Source organism: Phyllopteryx taeniolatus, chromosome 6 (genome assembly GCF_024500385.1).
Source record: "Phyllopteryx taeniolatus isolate TA_2022b chromosome 6, UOR_Ptae_1.2, whole genome shotgun sequence".
In the NCBI taxonomy this organism is placed as follows: Eukaryota; Metazoa; Chordata; class Actinopteri; order Syngnathiformes; family Syngnathidae; genus Phyllopteryx; species Phyllopteryx taeniolatus.
The window spans coordinates 9,479,562-9,505,414 of NC_084507.1; the positions used below are offsets into that span (position 1 = coordinate 9,479,562).

Below are 25,853 nucleotides of genomic sequence, written 5' to 3' on the forward strand. Positions count from 1 at the left end.
TTAGAGAGAGCAGACTTCAATGGTTTGGACACGTCCAGAGGAGAGAGAGTGAGTATATTGGTAGAAGGATGATGAGGATGGAGCTGCCAGGCAAGAGAGCTAGAGGAAGACCAAAGAGAAGGTTGATGGATGTCGTGAGGGAAGACATGATGGCAGTTGGTGTTCGAGAGGAGGATGCAGGAGATAGGCTCTCATGGAAAAGGATGACGCGCTGTGAGGATGTTTCAATCAAGGTGAAAGTAGTCAAGAACATAAGTTTCTTCGGACTCTGAGGTGTGTCTGGACCAATGAAGACTTCTTCTGACCTTTAAAATGATTGCACATCCCTCCTCACAAAGGGCAAAAACAACAAGCTGTAGATTACATGTCAGCTATTGGGTACTGTAATTGTGGACAAAAAAAAAAACATCTTTGCTGACAAAAGATACTGTAAAATTATTTTTTCCTTTTACACAATATATTACTATTTTTCTCTTTTCATTGTCTCTTGCACCTAATTTCATTGCTTTGCAAATGTTACTGATTATCATGATAACATGGCAATCAAACATCCATCCATCCATTTTCAACACCACTTATCCTGGTTAGGGTTGCGGGGCGCTGGAGCCTATCCCAGCTGACTTCAGGCGAAAGGTGGACTACACCCTGAACTGGTCGCCAGTCAGTCGCAGGGCACATATACACATGGACAACCATTCACACCCACATTCACACCGTCACTGAGTGGGAACTAAACCCACACTGCCTGCACCAAAGTCAGGCGAGTGTACCACGACACCATCAGTGACGTAATCAAACATCCATCCATCCATCCATTTTCTGAGCCGCTTCTCCTCACTAGGGTCGCGGGCGTGCTGGAGCCCATCCCAGCTGTCATCGGGCAGGAGGCGGGGTACACCCCGAACTGGTTGCCAGCCAATCGCAGGGCACATAGAAACAAACAACCATTCGCATTCACAGTCATGCCTACGGGCAATTTAGAGTCTCCAATTAATGCATGTTTTTGGGATGTGGGAGGAAACCGGAGTGCCCGGAGAAAACCCACCGCAGGCACGGGGAGAACATGCAAACTCCACACAGGTAGGGCCGGGGATTGAAGCCAGGTCCTCAGAACTGTGAGGCTAACGCTCTAACCAGTCGTCCACCGTGCCGTAATCAAACATAAAAATAAAAAAATATATATACTATTTGAAGTCCGTTTGGTTGTAAGGTGTGCCCTGCTGATGATTATAAAAGTTTGGTTCCTTTGGTTTGGATTTCCTTGGCAAAACCTTACCATAACATAAGGTCAAAAACTAATCTAAATGTTTCTAAAAGCTATAGTTTACTCAACTGACAAGTGCAACAACTGAAATAGTGCACAGTAAAAATAATAATGGGACCAAGTTATTTTAAAGACAAACTATACCTCTAATTTATTATTGGTATTATTATTATTATTATTATTATTATTATTGTTAGTGGTAGTAGTAGTAGTATTTTATTTAAGCGACTCACCTGATGTATTTTTTAATTTTTAATTTTTTTATTTTTAGTTACAAATGTGTCTGCTGGGGTGGCAGCGTAGCCACTGGGACTAAGTACATTTGTAATCCAATGAGATCACCATGGTCTCTTCCAGCCCTCTTTTGATCAAATCAGTTTTTCACTCAGATACCTTTGTGATTCACAAAGCCATGTTAGAATCTAGTAATTGTTAATGAGACATGCCAATAAGATGATATAAAGTATCATGAAACTTGGACAAAACCAAGCACAAAAAACATCCATCCATCCACCATTTTCTGAGCCACTTATCCTCACAAGGGTCACGGGCGTGCCAGATTGAACCCCAGTCCTCAGAACTGTGAGGCAGATGCTCTAACCAGTCGTCCACCGTGCCGCCGCACAAAAAACAAACAAACAAACAAACAAACAAAAAACATGCCAAGAGGTTATCCCTACAAAGCCTTATTGTATGTCTGTAAAGGAATAAAAATCAACAGCCAGACTACAGTAGGCGCTGATGGAATGGCAGCACATTTTCTGAGAAACTATTTTTGCCAAATGAAACTTTTTACCTCTTTTGTCACTCAATATGCACTGAAGGAAATACACTCACTTATTCTCATCTTTTTAAGGAAACTGAGCCCACTATTTCCCAAGTCATTTTTTTTCTTTTCATGACAGCTACAGTGATATAGTGGCATGCATGCATGAATGTTTAGTGAAGGAGCCTTTTTTTTTTGGCTACCATCAACTTCTGCTTAAAATTGGGAGCAATGAAATGCGTCATTATAAGAAGCTGGAATTTTTATCTACTAAATTCACAGATTCCGCGTGGCCTTGAAAGTGAAGCGTTAATATCTTCCTCAAAAGAAAAAACAATCATGTCACATTCCTCGGGTAATGTTAACTTGCATTGCTTTTACGTCATCAAACTTGATTTGTAGTCATGTTTCATTACTTGGGGCGGAGCAGCTATGAATCAAACCCTTACAGTCTAGCTAGCAAGTGTATAACCCATGCTAACCAGATCTCCAATGATTTTTGGTAAAAAAATAAATAAATCCATCTTGTGCTGTATACCTGTTTATTATGTCTATATTTAAGAGGAGGGTTTTGCAATTTGTTGAATGTCTGTATGGATTATAACGCATTTTCTTCACGTAGATCCGGTTTCCAGTGTTCTCTATTGTCCCTTTTGATAACAGTATATTAAACTTGATTTGACTTATATGTGTGACATGCATTCCATGCTCTCTTGAGGGTAATTACATCTTTGGAAAGCACAAAACTTTATTTTTGCTTTTTGCTTTTATACAACAACAAAAAATCATGACAATTTGCACAAGTAGGTAATTTATTTAATATAATTCATTCATTCATTTGAATGAATGAATGAAGCTATTCTTCATTCTGACCATTTGGTATCATAATTGCATTTTTATAATAAGGTAGGGTAAGAAACATTTTCTTGAGTCTGTCCCAGCAGACATAAAGGGAGCACCAAGGTACACCCTGCACTGATAAACTGGGAACTGAAGTATGCAGATAAAACACTGGACATTTTGAACTCTAAAATTAATTTCAGCAAAATCCCACACTTAACAGACAGCATTTGAAGTAGCTCGTTTGAGTGTAAAAACCATTGCATAGGTGCCTCTGCTGTGAAAAGCACACAAAGTGGCTAATAAGTCATTCATTCATTTGGCCTACACAGCTGAGAGACTTTTTAGTGCTTATAGAGCAATCATCAGTTTGGTGCCCCTGGAATTTTAGGAAGTACCTTCTCAAATTCCGATGTCTACTGTGCATTTCATAAGTACAAACAATGGTTCCACACATTCACACATTATACACATTCCAGTCTTAGCTCAGCTTGGATTGTCATTCATCAACACTGATCAATGGGTATTTCATCCATGATAATGTTCACATTGTTTTGAAGTAGAAGTGATCTGTATTTAATGTACATGGAAAACCCATTTATTAGGGCTGAAATGTAGTTTAATGAAAGAGACAGATGAATGATTAGTCTGCCATTTGGTCACCAACCTGTAATTATGAGCACCCCAGTTCCTTTATTTTTTTTTTTGAATCTCTGGTCCCGAGGTCACTCTGCAGTAAATGGCAAATAAATTATATAGATAAGCAAACCTTTGAGATAACTGCGCACACAATAACAATGAAATTACCGTGTGTGTGCATAAACATAGATGAAACAAGAAGTTATCACATTGTTTTTAGAACCCTGCACCATGCTCCAGCAGTCCCAAGCCACTATTAAACAACCAGAACGGCTGCAGCTGTGTGTGTGTGTGCGTGCGTACGTGCATGTGTGTGTGTGTGTGTGTTGACAGACAAAAATTCAGAGCTGGTTATCCAGAAAAATGAGAAGGCCCCTGGCAGTTTTAAATCTCTACTAGAGCATTCGTGATGCTGCAGCCTGCATGCTAAATAACATGATTTATCTACAACATAGTTAAAACCAGGAAGATAGGACACAGAGGCATACACTGATAAAGATTGCCTGTTATTTACATCCTGATCTGATCGACAACTTAGCTGACTACAAGTATCGGCGCAAATGGACTTAAAAAAATTATCATCACCAAACTTGTATACAGTAGATGTTTTGTGATGCTTTTTCAGGCATTCACCACAGGCAATGTTGTTGTTTTATTTGTGGGTTTAATCCCTCCATCCTTGTATTTAGAAGGTCAAATGTATGTTTTATGGGGTTTTGGCGGGAGATTGACTTGGAGATTTCAAGACCTTTGACTTTTTTCCCCTGATGAACTCATTTGTTTTTTTTAGCAGTATGTTTTGGTATCTTACTGCATGATAAAGGATCTCCAAATTAATTCGGTTAAACTTACCTTTAAATTGCCAGACAAATTGGTTCTGTATAGTCCATTCTTCTATGTATACTGCGTCTTCTCGCTAGAGTCACAGCTAACAGGTGAGCTGGAGCCTATTCTGGCTGACTTTCAGCAAGAGCAGGTACATCCTGATATGTTCACCAGCCATTCAGGTTTCTATAGAGTCCTCTGTTTATTTCGCTACTGGCCTCATGTGATACTTCATCAGTAAATATTACTATGCATGCCCAAGCCCTGACTTCCCTATCTAACTAACCCTATCTCAATGTGTTTTGGATTATAAGTAGATCCTTTCCTTCTCCATATTTCGTTCTTTTAATTACACTGGTGAAGTTTAATCTTTCACTCATCATTCCAGACAAATATTTTAGGCGTGTCTCTGTACTTTTCAGCAAATTCCACCTAGGCCTTCCTGTATCTCTTGCTAATGAGTCGTTTGCATCTTCTTGTGTAGCCTTTGTACTTTCTTCTGAAACAAATTGATTGTGATACATTCGCTTCTGCCCTCTGGAGATTGTGCTGATGTCACTAACAGTTGTTTTAAGGTCATTGATCTAGCTCATCTAAGTCTGTCAGTGGTTTTGTTGTTCTTCAGGACATTCCAAATGGTTGTATTGGCTTTGCCCAATGTTTCTGCAATGGCTCTGATTGATTTAACATCTCTCAACTTCACAATTGCTCATATTTTTACTCAGATTCACATAAATATAATCTGCTAGGAAAGTCCAAATCTGGAACTGAGTTTTGACATTCAGCACTATTTGTTGTATGAATATTCAGTGTAATAGGACACAGCTGGGCAACATATCAGTCAAATGAAAAAATGGTGGGCTCTAACTAAATGTAATATATTTTAAGTAGTTTATCAGTTCAAGATGCAAAGATCTGGAAATAGAAGTTTAAATGTTGATCTCCTGTCTGGTGTTCATGTTTTGATGTCAAAACCAAATGTGTTCAATCTACAGCAAAAATATACTAATTGTCCTCAGTGTGCCAATACTTTGGGGAATTAAAATTATCAGAAAAAAAAATCATCTTTCTTGGTGCACTTTCTGTCTGAATGAGATTGAGCAATTAGGGGTAGTTAAGGAGAAAACGTGTTTGCTGCTTAGGTTTGAGCAAGTACCTAATGTTCCTCCTTTGTTCATTTGATTTAGTATTTTCTTCAAATGTAGGGTTCAAATATGCTTGCTGCAAAGAAATTAGAGCATGCATGAAAATACCCATGACTGCAATCAGCCCTCTAATTGCCATGGAAATCGTTAAATACATCAACACAGCACACGATGAGGACATCATCTGTTGTGGTTTGATGAAATGGAGCTTTGAATGTATCAGGAGGATTACGTCAAACCATTCTGCTGGACTCTTTGTGTGTGAAAATTTGGATGTTTAAACTAACTAACCAATTAACTGCCATTTCATTGTGTCACCATGGTTTTTTTCTAACCACTGATGTGGGTAAACATCACTGGGAACACATTTTTGTTTCTGCTGCAGGTATTATGCATTTTTAAAAATGCAAAAAAAAAAAAGAAAAAACGTTTACAACTCACTATTCCCTTATTAATTTACAAAACATGTTTCCATGTTGGTCTATTTCCAGGGGCGTGGAACAAACATTGAGAAAAATAAACTTTAAGATAAGACCTAATTAACTGATATGAAGCCAATTACCAATCATAAGCAAACAAAAATAATCAATTAAATAAAATAAAATGGTTTATCAGAGGGACATTTATTATTGGACATGAATATGGTGAAGTACACACAGGCCAGATAAACAGAATTGCTCAAGCCAGATTCTTTGGAGATACATGCAGAAGACAAGAATGAGCAATGGGACATTTGATGTTGAAATTGTTTACGACCCTCCAGTCGTAAGACAAGCCATTAAGGACTGAGTTACTGCCACTGAGTACAGAAATAAAGTGGTGACTTCTGCTAGGCTTTTTGTGTATGGACTTATTAAATTGATGGCTACAATGGAGATATCTTTATAACTTAAAGCAGGTAAAGTTTAATCCAGATCCAGAATTTTTCCCCAAATTTATTTCTGGATCCGTATCAGAATTGTATGAAACTTGGTTTGACGTCCCAGCCTGTTACTCGCACTACACATTGCAATTCAGTTCAAACAGAATGAAATTAGATTTGTTTTTTTTCATCATTCCATCAACCACTTTTTGAATGTCTATAAAAAATACCACACAATCCACTATGAAACAGAAACACCTGGGTAGCAGGCACACTATAAAGCCTTGATGTCTGTGTGTGTGTGTGTGTTTGTGTGTGCACATTTTTAAAAGGTATCACAATAATGTCATTAACCTGACTGTAGGGTTCCAGAAAATTAAATTTCAACATTTTTTTCGCTGTGTTCCTCATCTTTAGGCTGACTGGGATGAATATCCCCGCACCCATCATCAGCAACAAAAACTGGCTGCGGCTGCATTTTGTGACAGAGAGCAATCACCGCCACAAAGGCTTCAGGGCTCAGTATCAAGGTAAGACACGTTTACTCAATTCGCATACTATTGGAAGCTCGACTTGGAGACAACTGTTGAAAATAGTATAAAAAAACAATGTAATTACTAAACAAAGCGTTTTTGATCTTTCTTAACTACATACTAAGCAGTTTTATGAATAGCCCCTCCGTTGCAGGCATAACTGTTTATTTATGCTATTGACTTCAAGGGGACTTTGTAAACTAATATTTAGGAGATAAACACAAAATACTTTCTTTCAGTACTCTGTAAAGGTAATGAACTATTGTTGAGTCTGAGAAATGTTCAAGCACTGCATATACAGTACGTTTCAATAGAACTTAAGCAAGATGATTTAACCCTGAAGCTTCTGTAAAATGCAATGCAAATATGGCATCTGTCAAATGAAGCTCATCAATAACACAGTCACAGAGCCATAATCCCAATTATTATTTTCTTAAATCTTGTATTAACAGTTTAATTTACAGTAAAATGTAGTACATGCAGGAAGGCACTCTGTTTTTAGATTCAGGGAGTCTTATTTTGCTTCAAACTTCATTCATTGCTGAAGGTTATTGTGTGTATGCTTCAACATGATGACAGAAGATTGCATCACCTGTTTTTTTTGTGCAATCATGCCCCTACTGTGCTTAATTAATTATTGCAATGTAGTCCTGTGGCACTGCTTGGATTTGATATGTAATTTGTCCGTCTAATATAAAAACGCCAATTCCAATGAAGTTGGGACCTTATGTAAAAGATAAATAAAAACAGAATACAATGATTTGCAAATCCTTTTCAACCGACATTCAATTGAATACACTACAAAGACAACGTAGTTCAGGATCAAACTGATAAACTTAAAATAAAAATATTCACCCATTTTGCCAGGACAGGGGCATCTTTACCATTGTGTTACGTCACCTTTACTTTTAACAACACTTGGGAAGCGTTTAGGAACTAAGGACAGTAATTGTTGAAGGTGGAGTTCTTTCTCATTCTTGCTTGATGTACAACTCGAGTTGCTCTGGGTCTCCGTTGTTGTACTTTACATTTCATAACGCACCACACATTTTCAATGGAAGACAGGTCTCTTTTACTACGAAGCCACGCTGCTGTATCACATGCAGAATGTGGCTTCGCATTGTCTTGCTGAAATAAGCAGGTATGTCCCTGAAAAAGACGCTGCTTGGATGGTGGCATACAGCGACTGAAATTTATATTGAACATGCCAGTGCAAATGAATATCAGCTGGTGCAGTCCTAATTGATGGCCTATAAAAGGGTCTCATTGCCTTATTTTCGGTGTTGTCTTGGCTTTCCATGCCTTTTTGCACCTCCCTTTCTTGATGTGTTCAATACTTTTTTCCCCGTGCCATTTCACATTATTACACACAACCTAAATTCTTACCTTATTCGTTCTACTTTCTTTGGATGTATGGATTACTTGGGTTGGTCCCAACATCTGTTCAAATTTTCCAGGTCAATAGCACCTTTGGAAGTATATTCCATCCATCCATTTTCTGAGCCGCTTCTCCTCACTAGGGTCGCGGGAGTGCTGGAGCCTATCCCAGCTGTCATCGGGCAGGAGGCGGGGTACACCCTGAACTGGTTGCCAGCCAATCGCAGGACACATAACCAAACAAACAACCATTCGCACTCACAGTCACGGGCAATTTAGAGTCTCCAATTAATGCATGTTTTTGGGATGTGGGAGGAAACCGGAGTGCCCGGAGAAAACCCATGCAGGCACAGGGAGAACATGCAAACTCCACACAGGCGGGGACGGGGATTGAACCCCGCACCTCAGAACTGTGAGGCTGACGCTCTAACCAGTCATCCACCGTGCCGCCTGGAAGTATATTTAGTGAGAAAAATGGTGACATGTTAAATTCTTATTTCAGCCGCTGTATGTTTCTCCAAAACCTGTTATGTACCTGTCAGCATTAATGGTGCCTTCACAGATGTGCAAGTTACAAATGCCATGTGCACGAAAAGACCCCCATACCATGCCATGTAGCGATTTCTCCAGATTCTCTGCATCTTTTGATGATATTAAGAACCATAAATGATAAAATCCCTAAATTCCTTGCAATGTTACGTTGAGAAATGTTCATAAATTGTTGGACTATTTGCTCACACAGTTGTTCACAAAGTGGTGAAACTCACCCCATCCTTGCTCGGGAACAACTGAGCCTTTTGGGAATGTTCCCTTTATACCCAAACATGACACTCACCTGTTTCTAATTAATCTGTTCACCCGTCCAAACAGGTGTTTTTTGAACATTCCTCAACTTTCCCAGTCTTTTGTTGCCCCTGTCCCATCTTTTTTTGGAATGTGTTGCAGGCATCAAAGTTAAAATGAGAGAATATTTGCACAAAAACAATAACATTTATCAGTTTGAACATTAAATATATTTTCTTTGTAGCGTATTCAATTGACTATAGGTTGCAAATAATTTGCAAATTATTGTATTCTGTTTTTATTTGTGTTTTACACAATGTCCCAACTTCATTGGAATTGGGTTTTGTACATTATAATCAATTAATCTGCTTAGATCACAAGATTATTCACTTGTTTTTGGATTAAAAGTTGGAGTGTAAATTTGAAAAGGTTTTGCGGTACAGTATAGTTATTGCAACATGTGTGAATGTATAAGAGGTTTTATCTTCTTGCAAATGATGCCTACCAGTAGCAATTGGGTTGTGGTGTTCATAGGCTTCTTCATGGGCCTGCATAATGTCCAGGCAAGGACATCCTAGTACTGTATCTTCTCACGTCTAAGACTGTAACTTCTTTTATCTAATAATTTTTTGTGTTACTTTCAACTAGTGAAAAGCTCTGGAGAGCATAAATCCAGAGGGGTAAAATTATTACCGGGGAAGGACAACACTAACAAACTGTCTTTGAGTAAGTCCTTTATTTTTCTTATTCAACTGTTTTCATTGGTTGGAATTTTCATTCATGTAGGGTCTTGTGTGTCTTCGAGGTGTTTCTTTCTTTCTTGTTTAGCTGTATCATTTGGTAATGGAGGTAAGCTACAGTACTAAATATTTTAGAAGTGCAGTCTCCATTTTTTGTGGTGACTTAGTTACCTCGCCACCACTCAGCCTTCCATTAGTTAACTTTAGGTTAACTGACCTATAACCTTTAATATTACAGTGAGCAAGCAACCTTGATGAAAGTTGGTTATATTCTTATTCTATATCGATATTGCACAGAGACCTGAATATGGAAGACAATTGAAATATTTTCAACTTAAGCATAAAGGGAAACAATGCAGGGATGGAATATGGATTGTATACAACTCAAAAGACAATTATTTTCAATATTTAACTTGCTGAAAACTTCATTAATGACCTAACCTTAAAGTATCTCATGTTGAGAAACAGTATGGCCTTGTTTTGTATGCATGGGTATGTATTGGGCCACATACAAACATACACAACAACTGTATAATTACACACAATACAAGAGCAATATCAATGCTCCAATTCACGGAATCAAGCTAGGTTATTAATTTAACAACAATATTTGTATTGTGGTTGTAGTTGGCAGTGGTGTAGTTTGAATACTTTGGCCAAATAAAAGTAAAGTATCAGTTTCTAATTTGTCTATTGAAGGTTATTTCTTCTTAGTTAGTTTAGCCACATATCCTGTCATTGTACTTTGCATAGTAAAGGCAGAAGAGTTGTATTTACCCTTGGTGCTCTAACGTGAGGTGTGCATTCACAACCTTGCTGCCAAATAGCTGACCTTTGCAAATGTGACTCTGGAAGATGGGGCCAATTTTTCTGAAGCCAAATTCTTTCGCCGTACACACAGAAAAGTTACACTGATGTTACCATTCTACTTGTACCTGTGGTGGATGTTTGTAGAAGTCCAACGTTTGTCAATTTAAGCCTCTCCCTTTTCTCTGTTGTTCAGTGAATGAAGGAGTCAAGCAGTTGTCCAATTACTGCCCTGACCCAGGAGAGCCAGAAAATGGCAAACAGATTGGCTCAGACTTCAGGTAACGTGGTTTCCCTGCAGTTCATGTTAAGAAGTTCATTCAGACTGTGACAAATGATTCTTTCATGTCTCAGTTAGTGATCACATAAAAGGGTTGCAGTATCATGTATCTTTTCAAATTCAGGGCAAGGTTCAGTGCCACTAACTAAGACTTAGACTCTTAAGGAAGCTACACAAATAGTATATTATTTTTTTAAAGGTTTATAAAGGATATTACCATCTAGGCATGGGAATTATTTTGTCAAGAACAGCAACACATTTTTCACCACACTGACAAATGCAGTTAGGACCAATTAACAAGATGAGGTGATCTCAACTGAGTTATTGTTTTAATTCTGTTAAGTCAATATTTGAAACTACACTGAGGTGGTCTGAAAAAAAAGGAACAGAAAAAAAAAACTGCGTTTTTATGAGGGTCTGTTAATCCCCACATAGATATTTTTTTTTGAACTGTGTAATTTCCATTAATTTCCAAACATACTGTACATACGGCTGAAGAACCTGCTTTTTCTGGGAAAAGTTTTAGCTCCACTCCATCAAGTTATCACCCTCCCCCAACAACTTATTTTATCATCTTGACAATGCTGTGTTCATACTTTTCTCTTTGATTCTGTAACATTAGAATTCCCCCAAACTGTGGGATTTATAAAAGATTATATTATCTTATAGACTAGTTAAAAAACGATGGAGCCATTGAGGTTCATACCCTCTGTGGTCAAGGTCACAGTGTGCTTCTCTCTTTCCCTACTCTGTTGGAACTATATTGTTTATTATACATGATATTGCAAGTCATGGTGCTTTTATGCACAAACACAAAAAAGATGATAAGAGGAGATATTTTTCAATTAATCAGAAAAGAATCATGCAATGGCATTGGATCAATTACAGGTACATTATTTATTTATCTACAAAGATATAATGATTGATGTTCACTTGTAACCATTGGCATGAAATAAATAATGAGATTGACATTTCATCGGGAGTCACTTTTTGAGGAATTGATTGCTTTTTCAGGCATTAATGATGTTTTTCTTCTCAGCATCGGAGCAACTGTTCAATTTATCTGCGATGAAGACCATGTGCTGCAGGGTTCCAAAACGATTACCTGCCAGCGTGTAGCTGAAGTCTTTGCAGCTTGGAGCGACCACAGGCCCGTCTGCAAGGGTGAGAGAGGCATCTCAAGAACGAATACAAGACTTTGATTGAGGCACTGCCTTTGGATAATGCCTCTATACAGATAGAGAAAAGACAATTCCTGCTAATTATGAAGGAAAACCTCTGTTACTTGCCCATTTAAAATGTCCTGCCTGTTTTTTGTTCCACAATATTTGGAGCAACTCCCAGAATTTGATTAATAGTTATGTAGGTAATAGACCCACTTTGTGCACACACCAAATTACTTTCCTGTCACTTTACTACACAAGAGTTATGACCTTACCTCGTGATCATTTCTTCATCTTTTTTTTTGAGGGAAATTAAAAATTTTTAGGCTCAGTCTTGATGTTCTTATATTTTTATTTTATCTCTTATCTTATTCTGTTGCAGTGAAAACGTGTGGGTCAAATCTACTGGGACCTTCAGGAACATTCACATCCCCTAACTTCCCGATCCAATATGAAAGTAACTCCCAATGTGTGTGGATCATCACTGCCAGTGATCCAAACAAGGTAGGAGCAAGAGAGGATATTCCTTCACCATTTTTTTAAGCTATCGAGGCTTCTTTTAACATGCATTGCTTGTTTTATGGCATCTAATGAAATCACAGTGATAGAGCGGCAAATAAGAGCCCTTTTCATCGAAACTGGGATGCACTCCATAATGTATAAAACACTTGAGACTGCAATTGTTCATTTCAATACTTACTATTAATTATTAAGACATTACCTTTCATTATAAAAAATAAATAACAGTAACGGTTTGATCCAAACTGGAGGGGAGAGTTGGCCACGGACTTGAGGGCAATATGTTTGTGCCTGCCACGTCGGACTGGCATCTTCCCCCACCATCGGAGCCAACTCACCACCAGGTGGTGATCAATTGACAGCTCCGCCCCTCTCTTCAACCGAGTGTCCAAGACATGCGGCCGCAAGTCCGATGACACGACCACAAAGTCGATCATCGAACTGCGACCTAGGGTGTCCTGGTGCCAAGTGCACGTGTGGACACCCTTATGCTTGAACATGGTGTTCATTATTGACAATCCATGGTGAGCACAGAAGTCCAATAACAGAACACCACACGGGTTCTGATCGGGGGGGCCGTTCCTCCCAATCTTCACCTCCAGGTCTCATTGTCATTGCCCACGTGAGCATTGAAGTCCCCCAGCAGAACGATGGAGTCCCCAGCGAGAGCGTTCTCCAGCACCCCCTCCAAGGACTCCAAGAAGGGTGGATACTCTGAAGTGCTCCTTGGTGCATAGGCACAAACAACAGTCAAGACCTATCCCCCCATCCAAAGGCGGAGGGAGGATACCCTCTCGTCCACCGGGGTGAACCCCAATGTACAGGCGCCGAGCCGGGGGGCAATAAGTATACCCACACCTGCTTGGCGCCTCTCACCGTGGGCAACTCCAGAGTGGAAGAGAGTTGAACCCCTCTCGAGAGGACTTTTACCAGAGCCCAAGCTGTGTGTGGATGTGAGCCCGACTATATCTTGTCGGAACTTCTCGACCTCGCACACCAGCTCGGGCTCCTTCCCTCTCAGAGAGGTGACGTTCCACGTCCCTAGAGCCAGCTTCTGTAGCCGGGGATGGGATCGCCAAGGTCCCTGCCTTCGGTCACCGCCTTCGGTCACCGCCCAGCTCACAATGCACCCGACCCTTATGGCCCCTCCCACAGGTGGTGGGCCCATGGGAAGGGGGACCCACGTTACCCTTTCGGGCTCTGCCCAGCCGGGCCCCATGGGTGCAGGCCCGGCCTGGCTCCAGAGGGGGGCCCGGTGACCTGCGTCCGGGCAAAGGAAAATGCGATCCAATAATTTTTCTCATCATAGGGGTCTTTGGAGCTGTGCTTTGTCTGGTCCCTCACCTAGGACCTGTTTGTCATGGGTTAGCCTGCCATGGGCATAAAGCCCCAGACAACTTAGCTCCTAGGATCATTGGGACACACAAACCCCTCCACCACGATAAGTTGACGGCTCAAGGAGGGGTATATAAGTGTAATGGTGTCTTTTTAGTTGTAAGTATAATGACAAATTAGCATTTGATCTTGTTCGTTTGTAATTGAACCCCTCACCTTTTCTTAAGTGGAAACTCACCATCACCCTCACCCTCACTCCTCTGAAAATATTCCTTCTCTGGAAGCATTTTTATGGATGGATCTTTTTTCAAGGGCGTTCCAAGGTGGAAAAAGGTACCATGAAAATGTTTATATCTTGCCTTCCATCACAACTGTCAATTAATGTACGTAGCTAGATTGCATTGTGTTGTAGTTGGAGTACCATTTTCGCCCATGGGTATTGGCAGTTAAGCAATTCTGCTCAGTCGTCAGGGATAACACAAATTGAGAGAAGTAATGATTGAATGAGACCCGCTTGTCCCCAAAGTGAAGAGGCCAAAGCTGTTTTCCTAATGGTCATTACTGTTCTGCTACATCAGATCAGACTCACAATTGGTATTCTGTCCAGTTTGTCATGCACACAGGGGTGTCAGCTCACTTTGTTATTGTTTATTAGCAGGAGAGGGCTAATGCACATTCATAACTTGCTAGGACTGGCAAGCACTGCAGCAGTGTGCCACCATGCATTCCCTGAGGAAAACAATATTGACTTGGCAGAAGAAAGTTGATCCATTAGTGTTATTATGGTAATTATGCTTATGCCTACATTGTGTTATGAATGGATACTGTGCAGAATTTTTCTTCCCCATGGCTGGAGAGTGGACTGATAAGGATGATCAAGTGGCCACCATCATATGTCTGTGATCAACGGATGTCCATCCATCCATCCATTTTCTGAGCCGCTTCTCCTCGCTAGGGTCGCGGGCGTGCTGGAGCCTATCCCAGCTGTCATCGGGCAGGAGGCGGGGTACACCCTGAACTGGTTGCCAGCGAATCGCAGGGCACATAGAAACAAACAACCATTCGCACTCACAGTCATGCCTATGGGCAATTTAGAGTCTCCAATTAATGCATGTTTTTTGGATGTGGGAGGAAACCGGAGTGCCCGGAGAAAACCCACGCAGGCACGGGGAGAACATGCAAACTCCACACAGGCGGGGCCGGGGATTGAACCCGGGTCCTCAGAACTGTGAGGGTGACGCTCTAACCAGTCGGCCACCGTGCCGCCTCAACGGATGTCACATTTATATTATTACAACATCATTTCATCACAAATGAATCCAGGGACATAATGAAGATTTTATATGAAATTGTATTGAGATAATAAAGCTTTTAGATTTAAATGCTTCTGCAGTGGAACACATGTACATTTGGTTAATAGGAAATTTGACAGATGGGAGGAAAAAAAATTAATTATGAATTCTAATAGGCAAATAATTATTTTGGACTCAGATTTTCCGTGCCTTCAACAAGTATTTCATTTGCGATCAAAAGTAATGTGAAGAGATGTGACTGTCAGCTCCTGTTGTGCTCTGCCTTTGAAGGATATTCATCATTTGTTTGCAGCGGTGTGCGTGTGTAGGTGTGTGTGCGTGCGTGTGTGTGTATGTGTGTTTGAGTGTGCGTGCGTGTGTGCATCACTGGCATGCACTATTTGTTAAAGGCTTATTAGCACTCAAAGATTTGATGTGATTTGACTTGGGGTATTGCTGTTATTGTTGATGCAAGTTTTAGGAGGAGAGCCTTACCTCTTGTGCTGCAAAGAAGCTGGCAGAAGGTTTTGGTTTCAAAGCATTGTGAGATTAAACATATTTTTACAATCATTAGCTTTTTGTTGTCAAGCCTCTCTAAGGCACAATAAAGCTGTTTCTTAATATACTCGTTCTAAAGGCAATATATGGAAACAACAAGCTATGAAATGTATTCACACACACGAAATTAGATGGTTGGTAGTCAATAAAACGTAAATCATTTAGAGTGCACTGCTTGGATGATTACATTTAAAAGGGATTGTGCTCCCTTAATTCATGGCGTGTTTGCGTGTTATATGCCCCATTGTGTATCATGAGTTCCGTTGGTGTGCAGTTGAGGAATACCCCCTTGGTAGTTATGTTTGTTCACTTTAAATTGACCAGTTATTGCATCTTCCCCTCAATTCCCTCATATGGGGGCGACAGTAGCTGGCTTTCGTCAAAAGGTTTGAATCTTGCTGCAGATTGAAAATTGGTTATTGGAGAGATGCAAGTTTGATGTTACGTTGCAAGGCACATAACCTCAGACTGCTCAGGCATGCAATGACTTTGAGCTACACAATCGTACCGATACTTCTCCTTTTCTGCACGTGTGGCGAAATGAATGTCGCAGAAAATTTTGTACTGCATAATAATTTGTAAATTCTGAAACACCATTCCAGCTATTAATACAGCTCCTGCTACTTCTTTTAGCAGAATAATGCATCATAACACCATTGATAACTTGCAAAATCACTCAAGATATTGATAAGCGTCTGTCTGAAGAGAAGAGGTTATGTACAGTATTTTCCTGTATTTTTATGGTTAATCAATAGTAAAAGTGTCCTTCCTACAGGTTATTCAGATCAACTTTGAAGAATTTGACTTGGAGATCGGGTATGATTCACTTACGATTGGAGATGGAGGGGAAGTAGGGGATTCTAAAACAATAATACAAGTGTAAGTAGTTCCCAAATAAATTCAGTGGATTCATTTAGTCATTTGTGCTATGGTTTCTCTCATTTAAATTTGTTTCAAAATATTTGGTTAAAAAATGTAATGATTACTTACTGGTACATATAAGATTATACTTACTGCATTTTATGTCACACGACTGTGGAATATGTAGGTCTCAGTTATTTGTGTGTGTGTTAATACCCTTTTTGTTTCCGTAGACTAACTGGGAGCTTTGTCCCAGACCTGATTGTCAGCATGTCCCATCAGATGTGGCTTCAACTGCAATCTGATGAAAGTGTGGGCTCAATTGGCTTCAAGATCAACTATAAAGGTACAAAGAGTTTAGTGCTGACACCGCTATCTGTATGCATGGCTGTGATCAATGGCTGTCTCCTTCAGTAAAGCAGTCACTCACTTCTGTACATCACTCTGTTTGGCTGTCTGTCTCCCACTCCCTTTTCCTGGATTTACTGATACTGTTAATAGGAGATATTGAACATACTTCCAGCTCCTGTACTTGGGTTCATTCAATCCTCTATTTTTCATCTCTCCTATTTCCACTCCTGCCTCCCCCTCCACTACCCTCACCCACAGAAATTGACAAAGAGAGTTGTGGTGATCCTGGTACACCACTCTATGGCTACCAAGAGGGAAGCGGCTTTTTAAATGGAGATGTTCTGCGATTTGAGTGCCAGTTTGGATTTGAGCTCATTGGGGAGAGGATGATAACCTGCCAGAACAACAATCAGTGGTCTGCAAATATTCCCATCTGCATATGTGAGTTCTACGTGCATTTCATTTCATGAGGACAAATAAAGCAATTGCTTACATGCTTGGAAGGTTCACAATGACACTAAGCTATTGGAGGATTAATTACAATGCAGTAAAATGGCAGTGCAGTGCTTTGTGTGTAAACAGCAATTCACAGAATGTCAAAGGGCAAAGGGATGCGCCAGTAAATGGATGCCTTGTTAAGCAGGGAGAAAAAGAAGGCCAGCCAACATCATACCAATACTCTGAAGATACTGTAAGACACATGCATTATACTTCTCAAAGACAACCCAAATCTCTACTGTGAGTTTCACTATACCTAACCCAATTCAGTTACTGTGGTCGAAATTCTAGTCCTCTTTTTTTACTGTAGTTAACGCTTTCCGTGGGGACACTGCATAAATCCTGTGCCCATCATGTTTTCAGACTACATATTTGCCACCCAAGCCTCATATTTCTCCTATGCTTTAAGACCCATGTGCCCAGTTCTTTCTCCCCCAGCTAGTCATGCCGCTCAGACAATGTTCTGTACTGATCTTGTTCTGCGAAAAAGGACACAGACATGTTTTTGCTGTTAAAGCAAATCGCCTTGCCTGCGATGTTTTTTTATGCGTTATTTGTTTATTTCTTGTCTCTTTCATTCAGTTCCCTGTTTTTCTAACTTCACGGCTCCCATGGGGACTGTGCTGTCTCCTGACTACCCAGAAGGCTATGGGAACAACCTCAACTGTGTATGGTTGATAATCTCAGAACCTGGCTCCAGAATCCACCTGGCGTTTAATGACTTTGACCTTGAACCACCCTATGACTTCCTCACCATCAAAGATGGTGACCAATCAGGAGCCACCATTTTGGGACGTTTCTCTGGGGCAGAAGTTCCCTCCCACCTGACGTCCAACAGTAACATCCTGCAGCTCGAGTTTCAAGCTGATCACTCGATGTCAGGGCGAGGGTTCAACATCACCTATAGCAGTGAGTGCTCATTTGTGCAGTTCGTTCAAACAGCTATGCCATCAACCCATGAATACCCCTACTCTTACTGTCTTTTTTGTTTTTATAGGGCCAATGTTAAAATTACTGTAATGTTAAAATGCAAATTTAATGTTTACACGTTTGGTTCTGTTATGTTCATGTTTTATCGATATTATAGGAGGTTATGGCATTCAACAGCATGTGTATTTGTTCAGAATGTCGAGGTTCTCCCTGTGGGTGGTGGGGTGGGGGGGAGAAGTAAAACATATTTCTTTGTAATGCACTTCCAGGCACAGAGTTTGAGAAAACCAGCAAAAAGCAACATACGTATGTTGCATTCATATGTGCGCATCTTTTATTCCTAATTTATAGAGACTATAACACATTTTTGTCTCTTGCCAAAGAGAAGAAGCAGCGGCTATTATCAACATTAGGTGTACAGAGAAGCTGTTTAAGGTTCCTTGCTGTCTTATAGACAGCTACATCTATTTACCTTATCTCTACACACCTCAAAGAAGCCATTTCTCATGAAAACAAGAGTCCATGTCACCACCTCGTGCTGTCTTTCTCCTCATTACAAGCTTTCGGGCGTAATGAGTGCCCTGACCCTGGCATACCACTGAATGCCAGGCGCTTCGGGGACAGCTTCCAACTGGGCAGCTCCATTTCAGTGGTCTGTGAAGAGGGCTTCATCAAGACGCAGGGTGCTGACACCATTACATGCATCTTAGAGGAAGGCAAGGTGATGTGGAGCGGCCTCATTCCAAAATGTGAAGGTACACAAATAGGATAGAACAATGTTTCTGTGTTTGCACAAAAAAAACAGCTTCCTTTCTTTCAGTTATTTAATTTTTTCCTCCAACCAGCACCCTGTGGCGGTCACTACTCAGGCCCATCTGGGGTCATCCTGTCCCCAGGATGGCCAGGCTACTACAAAGACTCACTCAGTTGTGAGTGGGTCATAGAAGCTGAGTCAGGACGCTCAATCAAGATCAGCTTTGACAGGTCTGTACGTTAATGCAGGAGAACACCCACAGAACCATGGAGAGCACAACCCACACAATATACACTTGGTATATAAAAAATAGACCAATATAAATTATTTCAAAGGTTTTTCCACATTTGATGTCTGTGTTTTCCAGAGGAGTAGTACAAATAAGCAACTGAGATAATGTGGTTGCACAAGTGTGGACACCCACTTATCAAATCAAATCAAACTTTATTTTTTATAGCACCTGAGATAACCCCAGGACACCACAGCAGACCATGCACACTTCCCACCGTGGAGGCCCTCTAGAGGAAAACACTGATGCTAATGAAAAAAAGCTGATAAAACAATACAGTTAAGAGACAAACTTAAAAGGTGACTCTTAAGCCTCCTCTTAAAAACAACAGTCTCTTATGACCGGGGATGTGGAGGCTGTGTTTAGAATTAATGAGTCACATTCTAGCTAATGTTGAATAGGAGTCAGCACCCACCATTTAAAGAGCCTCTCATGAATCCCAACTAAAGTTCAGATGTTCTAGTAGGCTTTTCCTGACCTTTTTTCTTATTTATTTATTTTTGCTTTTTAACAGAAGCCTGAAGGTTATATGCTAATACTGACTGGTATTTGGAACTGTTCATAATTCCTTCCCTCTTGACGAAAGACCCTGTTCCAGCTGAAGAAAAACGGCCCCTAAGCATGATGCTCCCACCATGATGCTTCACTGTAGGTATGGTGTTCTTTTGGTCATGAACATTGTCGTGTTTGAGCCAAACATACCTTTTGGAATTATGGCCAAAAAGTTGAACCTTGGTTTCATCGGACCAGAGTTTCCCACGTGTTTGGGAAAGTAAGTGTGTTTTTGCAAGATGTACCTCGCCTTGCCTTTTTTTTTTTTTTTTTTTTTTTTGGGGTGGGTAAGATAAGACTTCTATCTTGCCACCCTACCCCATAGCCCAGACATATAATCAAGACAAAGGTAAAAAAAAAATTATTAGCAGACAGTACTCGCCAGAAACAGAAACATTGAAGGAGCTGGAAGCAGCTGTCGGCCTCTTGGCTGCCTCCCTGACCACTTTTCTTCTTCTTTTACATAAATTTTGTAGGGATGTCCAGTTTTTGTTAATGTCACTGGTGCCATATTTTCTACACTTGATGACGACTGTCTTCACTGTGTTAGTTACATGGTATATTTAATGCCTTCAAAATTATTTTGTACCTTTCTCCTGACTGCTTTTGAACAGTGCGATCCCTCTGATGCAATGAAAGCTCTTTTTGGACCATGGCTTTTGCTGTAAGTTGTGACTACAAAAATGTTAAGAAAAGCCGACTACAGCATCTCAACTTTATTTGGGGTTAACCAGAGGCACTTTAAATGATGGCAGGTGTGCACTGACTCCTATTTAACATGAGTTTGAAAATAGTTAATTCTGGACACATCCACATACCACTGAGCTGACATTTTCCAAATAAACGTATAGTTCCTTCGGTATTTACATTTTAGTCGTGCCATTTTTAAATGGTTATTAATAACCCAAGGTTTTTACGGCATACTGACTTACAAAGCCATTTTAAATTGACACCTAATAGCTAAAGTTTGACCTCCCCTAGTATTTACAGTACACAAAACCATAAAACACATAAAGTGCTACAGACTAAGCTACAAAGCATGGTGTCGAAAAAGTGCAAAGTGTTCTCGTAGGGTCTTTACTTTTCAATTCCTGTTTCTTCTCCATTTATTTCAAAGGTTTCAAACTGAACTCAGCTATGACTTTCTGGAGGTACATGACGGCCCAAATCTACTTTCACCTCTCATTGGCTCATTCAATGGAACCCAGGTTCCTCAGTTTCTGTTTAGTACCAGCAACTTCCTGTATTTGCTGTTCACCACAGACAACAGTAGATCCAACAGTGGCTTCAAAATTTTCTATGAAGGTAACAGTACTTGCATGCCATATTACCTTCACTAAGCAGTGAGCATATGCAGATTCAGGACGAAATGAATTCTACATCCCTGTAACTAACAAGTGTATTTCTTTCAGAGAATTGTCTGTACCTGTAATAATTTTATTCTATGCCCATTATAAGAACTTTCTCTAATGCGCATGTGTTTGTCTTGCCCTGTATGACATGTCTGTCCTTCTTGGGTCTGTTTCAGGTTGGGAGGGGAAAAAAAAGATAGATGAGTCAAGTTTGTCACATATATTTTGAGCCAAAGAATGTCTGGGTGTTGAGAATTAATCATTGCAAATTTTAACAGAGTAGAGCATTGGTTCTCAACTGCTGTCACCCTGGGACGCACATTTTTCTATTGACGCTAATTTGTAACCCACTTGCAGAAGTTTGCAACAATAAAGAACATGTATTGTTCAAAAATAGCCTTTGAAAACATATGAATAGCATATTTTTAAATGTAATTTCAGAGTACCTTATTAATAAATTTAGAATGAACATAACTGCATGTAGAAAAAAATGCACTGCATATCTTGGCACTGAGCTCTTCCTTTAGTTAGTCTTCTTTTTAGGAAATGAAGACTGCAGACCAAAGCAATTGTAACAGTTTGAACAGTCTGAATTATTATGCTATACATTTTTTACTACCTGTTCACGACCCACCCATAATAGCTCCACGATCCACTTTTGGGTCCTGACCCACCAGTTGAGAATCACTGGAGTCGAGTAACATTCTGCGTAGAGTGTTTCTATTCTGAGGGAATGTTGTTAGAAATAGTTCATCATGCATTGATATGGAGTGCTTGAAAGAAATCAAACTGTCTGGACAGAGATTGATCAATTTCAAGACTGCTTGCAATATCACAGATGTGATTCATAAAACTGAGTTTGTTGTTATGTTAGTACTATTGATTGAAATCAGAACTCAAATGTCTTTGCCTTATTATGCTTCGGTGTCTTCAAGTCCATCGCTCTTTTGTTGTCTAGGCTACTGCAACGCATCCATCCATCCATTTTCTGAGCCGCTTCTCCTCACTAGGGTCGCGGGGGTGCTGGAGCCAATCCCAGCTGTCATCGGGCAGGAGGCGGGGTACACCCTGAACTGGTTGCCAGCCAATCGCAGGGCACATAGAAACAAACAACCATTCGCACTCACAGTCATGCCTACGGGCAATTTAGAGTCTCCAATTCATGCATGTTTTTTGGGATGTGGGAGGAAACCGGAGTGCCCGGAGAAAACCCACGCAGGCACGGGGAGAACATGCAAACTCCACACAGGCGGGGACGGGGATTGAACCCCGCACCTCAGAACTGTGAGGCTGACGCTCTAACCAGTCGGCCACCGTGCCGCCTACTGCAACGCAATAACAGTAAAATCATATTAGTTTCTTCCATTAGGTCAGTGCTTCTCAAATAGTGGGGGGTCGCGTTGCGATGCCAGGGGAGGCGTGTGAGACCCTAAAGAACATGATTTGCCATACTAGAATAAAGTGTACTTGCACATCCACTGCAGTAGATGGCAGTCTATATGTCTTTCTCTTGAACTTTCGTCAATGTTTATAAGGATTAGATTAGATTGTTTTAGATACAATTTTATATAGAGGTGTACTCGCGGGGGCTGCGGGTGGGAGCGGGGGGGTTGCAAATTTTTTTCTTCGTACTGGGGGGGGGTCGTAACAGAAAACAATTGAGAAGCACTGCATTAGGTCAAATGCTATTATTGGAATGATTTGGGGAGACCATGCCAAAATCATTTGTAAAATCACTTACTGTATAATTAAACTGGAAAAAGAAACATGTTTTCAAAACTTGCAATGTATGATTTCTGAATGCAGGGAGAATTGATCTGTAAAATATTATACAGAAACATTAATAATTTTTTAAATTAAAAGAAGATTCTTTTCTGACACTGGCTTGGTCAATCCCCTAAAACTATTGGAGCACAGGAATTGGACCCAAACAAGGAGTGAAAAAGGTGATATTTTCATCGTTGTGACAGTTTAACTAATTGATGTCATATTGAAAATTTTTCACACTTAAAATCTGTTCTCAGTCAGCATAATAAACAAATAGTATGAACAAATACTGCCCATATACATAGGCCCCATGTCTTTAAACGATAAATGTACCGCAGTCACACCCCTTTGCAATAGTCCTGCTCCTTATGTGGGGTGGCTAGCATAGAAGTCGGTCCCTTTGAAACCTTGTTCAAAAGGGGCAGAGCTCTATGATTCCCACCTTTTGACTTAACCGGGTTTTCAAATAGGTACCCAAGATGGGGCTTGACATCAGAACCAGTGTCCTGGACCTGCCCGCTCAGCTATTTGGGTCTCCCCCATTCTGCTCTGCCCCCCTCGCCACTGATAGTATGGTTCAGCCACAGCTCATTCTGCTTCCGGCACAGCCGCCGTCTCGGCCTGCTTTGAAATGTCATTCACATGACTCTTGCGGCAACCCCAGTGCTCTCCATATTGACTGTCCAGGAAAGTCCCAGCAACCGACATCCACTAGTGGATTCCAGGTTCACCATTCTCGCTGATGGCTTTCGAAGATGACAAACTGGTGTTTTCACAGTTTGCGCTACGGCCTCCTCAATCCTTTCCCCCCAGGGTACCATCAGGTCTATTAGGGTCACCTGCTTTCTGTTCCTAAACCAGAGCATGATGTCTGGTTGGAGGCTGGTGACAGCAAACTCATCTAGAAACTCGCGTTGCCTCCCAAGGTCAAGTGTCATTTGCCGTATCGAGGATCCCTACACATTCGTCTTCCTTGAAAGAAAGCTGGTGAAGCAGAGGCCTTTGTCTTTTGCCTTTTTTCTTTTTCGCCCTTTTCTGGTCCATTGAAGTTGCGGAAGCACCTGATCATGGCAGCACCTGAACCTGCCCTCAGTCAGACTTCCTCAACAGGACGAAAGAATGTTTTCCAGGTTTGCTAGTCTCTTGCAGTGCATGCAAGAGTAATCCTTTTTCAATCTCCATCTTTGAAGGTTTGTTGGTGTTGGGAGTACTTTTGATATAAAGGATAAAGAATATATGCTTGTGAAGATTGTTATTTTGTTTGTCTACATGTGTTACATTCGTATATCGGTTGCTACAAAGGGTTATGACACCTCAACACCGATGCTATTCGTTAGCCGGTCTATGGGGTTTTGCATTGTTTGTTAACATTAAGCTGGGTGGACTTTCCTCATGCAAAGCTATGTGGTTGATTTAAATACACAATATTTTTGTCTCTTTCTTTTAGGCTTAGCTTCACTTCAACTTGGAATGACATTAAACAAGTTAAAGCCTCTTTTTGAAGAATTTTTCAGTATCTGCCAAACTGCTGCTTGTTTTGATGTTAGTTGGGTTGACTTCACTGTACACCATGCAGTGCTTGTATCTAAATTTATGCACACAAGTCAAAGCAAAATGATGGCTCACATTTTGAAAAACTCATAAATTGAGTCACTCGTCTCTCAAGCCACCACTGCTAAGCAGACCATATACTGTATATGGCCAACTATTTGTTTATCATTAGATGCAAATTATATACCACAATTACAAAATGTTACACCTCGGCTGGATATGCCAAATCTGAATAGTGCTGATTGAGAACGAATCATAAGAATGAAGGATGTCATATCACATTTTTCACTCCTGGTTAGGGTGCAGTTTCTGGTGCTCCCAATTGTTTCAGGGAATTGACAAAACATGTTTCTGTGCATACTTTTCAGTTTAATGCTAGGGCATTTTGTACAACTGATTTAACAATGATCTAGGCAATGTCCCACAAAGCATTCCAGCAATAACATGTCCTAAATTAAATGGCAAGTTGGCCATGTCATAAGCACATCTACCTCACAGTTCAGAGTTTGCATGTTTTAATTTGGGCTCCGGCCTTCCTGTGTGGAGTTGCATGTTCTCCCTGTGCTTGCGTTGGTTTTGACCCACATTCCAAAAACAATAAACAAAATCAATTAACAAAGTCAAGTTTGTTGAAGACTCTAAATTGTCAATTGATGTGAGTGTGAATGGTTGTTTGCCTATATGTGTGGGCGACCATTTTAGGGTGCACCCCGCCTCTCACTCAAAGTCACCTGGGATAGCCTCCAGCTCAACCATGACCCTAATGAGGAAGTGGTAACGAAAATGGATGGATGGATGGATAAATTGAATCAAACTGCTTACTCTGAACTTTCTAAAAATATTTTTCCATGTGGAAAAATCAAAACACTTGGGATAACAAAAATGGTTCGGCTAAAACACTTTAAGTGATGGCATAACATGAGACTAAGTACTATGAAAAGCACAATGAGCAGTAGTACACTATGTACACAGACCCTTAAGAGTTCTCCACTTTGAAACAGTTCTTTCTGTTTTGAATTAATTCAGTTTCACACAAAGCAAGCAGTCGTTTCTAAACCAATTTTTTTTACACTGAATCTAGGTTATGAAAAACATCTGTTAAATGCCATAGTTATGGATATAGAATTGTAAATTCATTCAATCATTCATTTTCCAAACCGCTTATCCTCACGAGGGTCGCGGGCGTGCTGGAGCCTATCCCAGCTGACTCTGGGCGAGAG

General features: G+C 40.5%; 1 protein-coding gene across 4 annotated transcripts in view; it reads left to right on the forward strand.

The window, feature by feature from the left end:
• The window catches only part of LOC133479563 (CUB and sushi domain-containing protein 3-like), a 283,130-nt gene that overhangs the window by 81,631 nt on the left and 175,646 nt on the right, over nucleotides 1-25,853 (forward strand). For all 4 annotated transcript variants that reach the window (XM_061776717.1, XM_061776718.1, XM_061776719.1 and 1 more), the window contains exons 6-17: nucleotides 6,759-6,871; nucleotides 9,683-9,760; nucleotides 10,778-10,862; nucleotides 11,901-12,025; nucleotides 12,407-12,528; nucleotides 16,504-16,607; nucleotides 16,823-16,935; nucleotides 17,199-17,381; nucleotides 18,021-18,347; nucleotides 18,929-19,123; nucleotides 19,214-19,352; nucleotides 21,081-21,268. In XM_061776717.1, coding sequence (XP_061632701.1) covers nucleotides 6,759-6,871; nucleotides 9,683-9,760; nucleotides 10,778-10,862; nucleotides 11,901-12,025; nucleotides 12,407-12,528; nucleotides 16,504-16,607; nucleotides 16,823-16,935; nucleotides 17,199-17,381; nucleotides 18,021-18,347; nucleotides 18,929-19,123; nucleotides 19,214-19,352; nucleotides 21,081-21,268 — 1,772 coding nt within the window. The remainder of the gene's footprint in view (nucleotides 1-6,758; nucleotides 6,872-9,682; nucleotides 9,761-10,777; nucleotides 10,863-11,900; nucleotides 12,026-12,406; nucleotides 12,529-16,503; nucleotides 16,608-16,822; nucleotides 16,936-17,198; nucleotides 17,382-18,020; nucleotides 18,348-18,928; nucleotides 19,124-19,213; nucleotides 19,353-21,080; nucleotides 21,269-25,853) is intronic.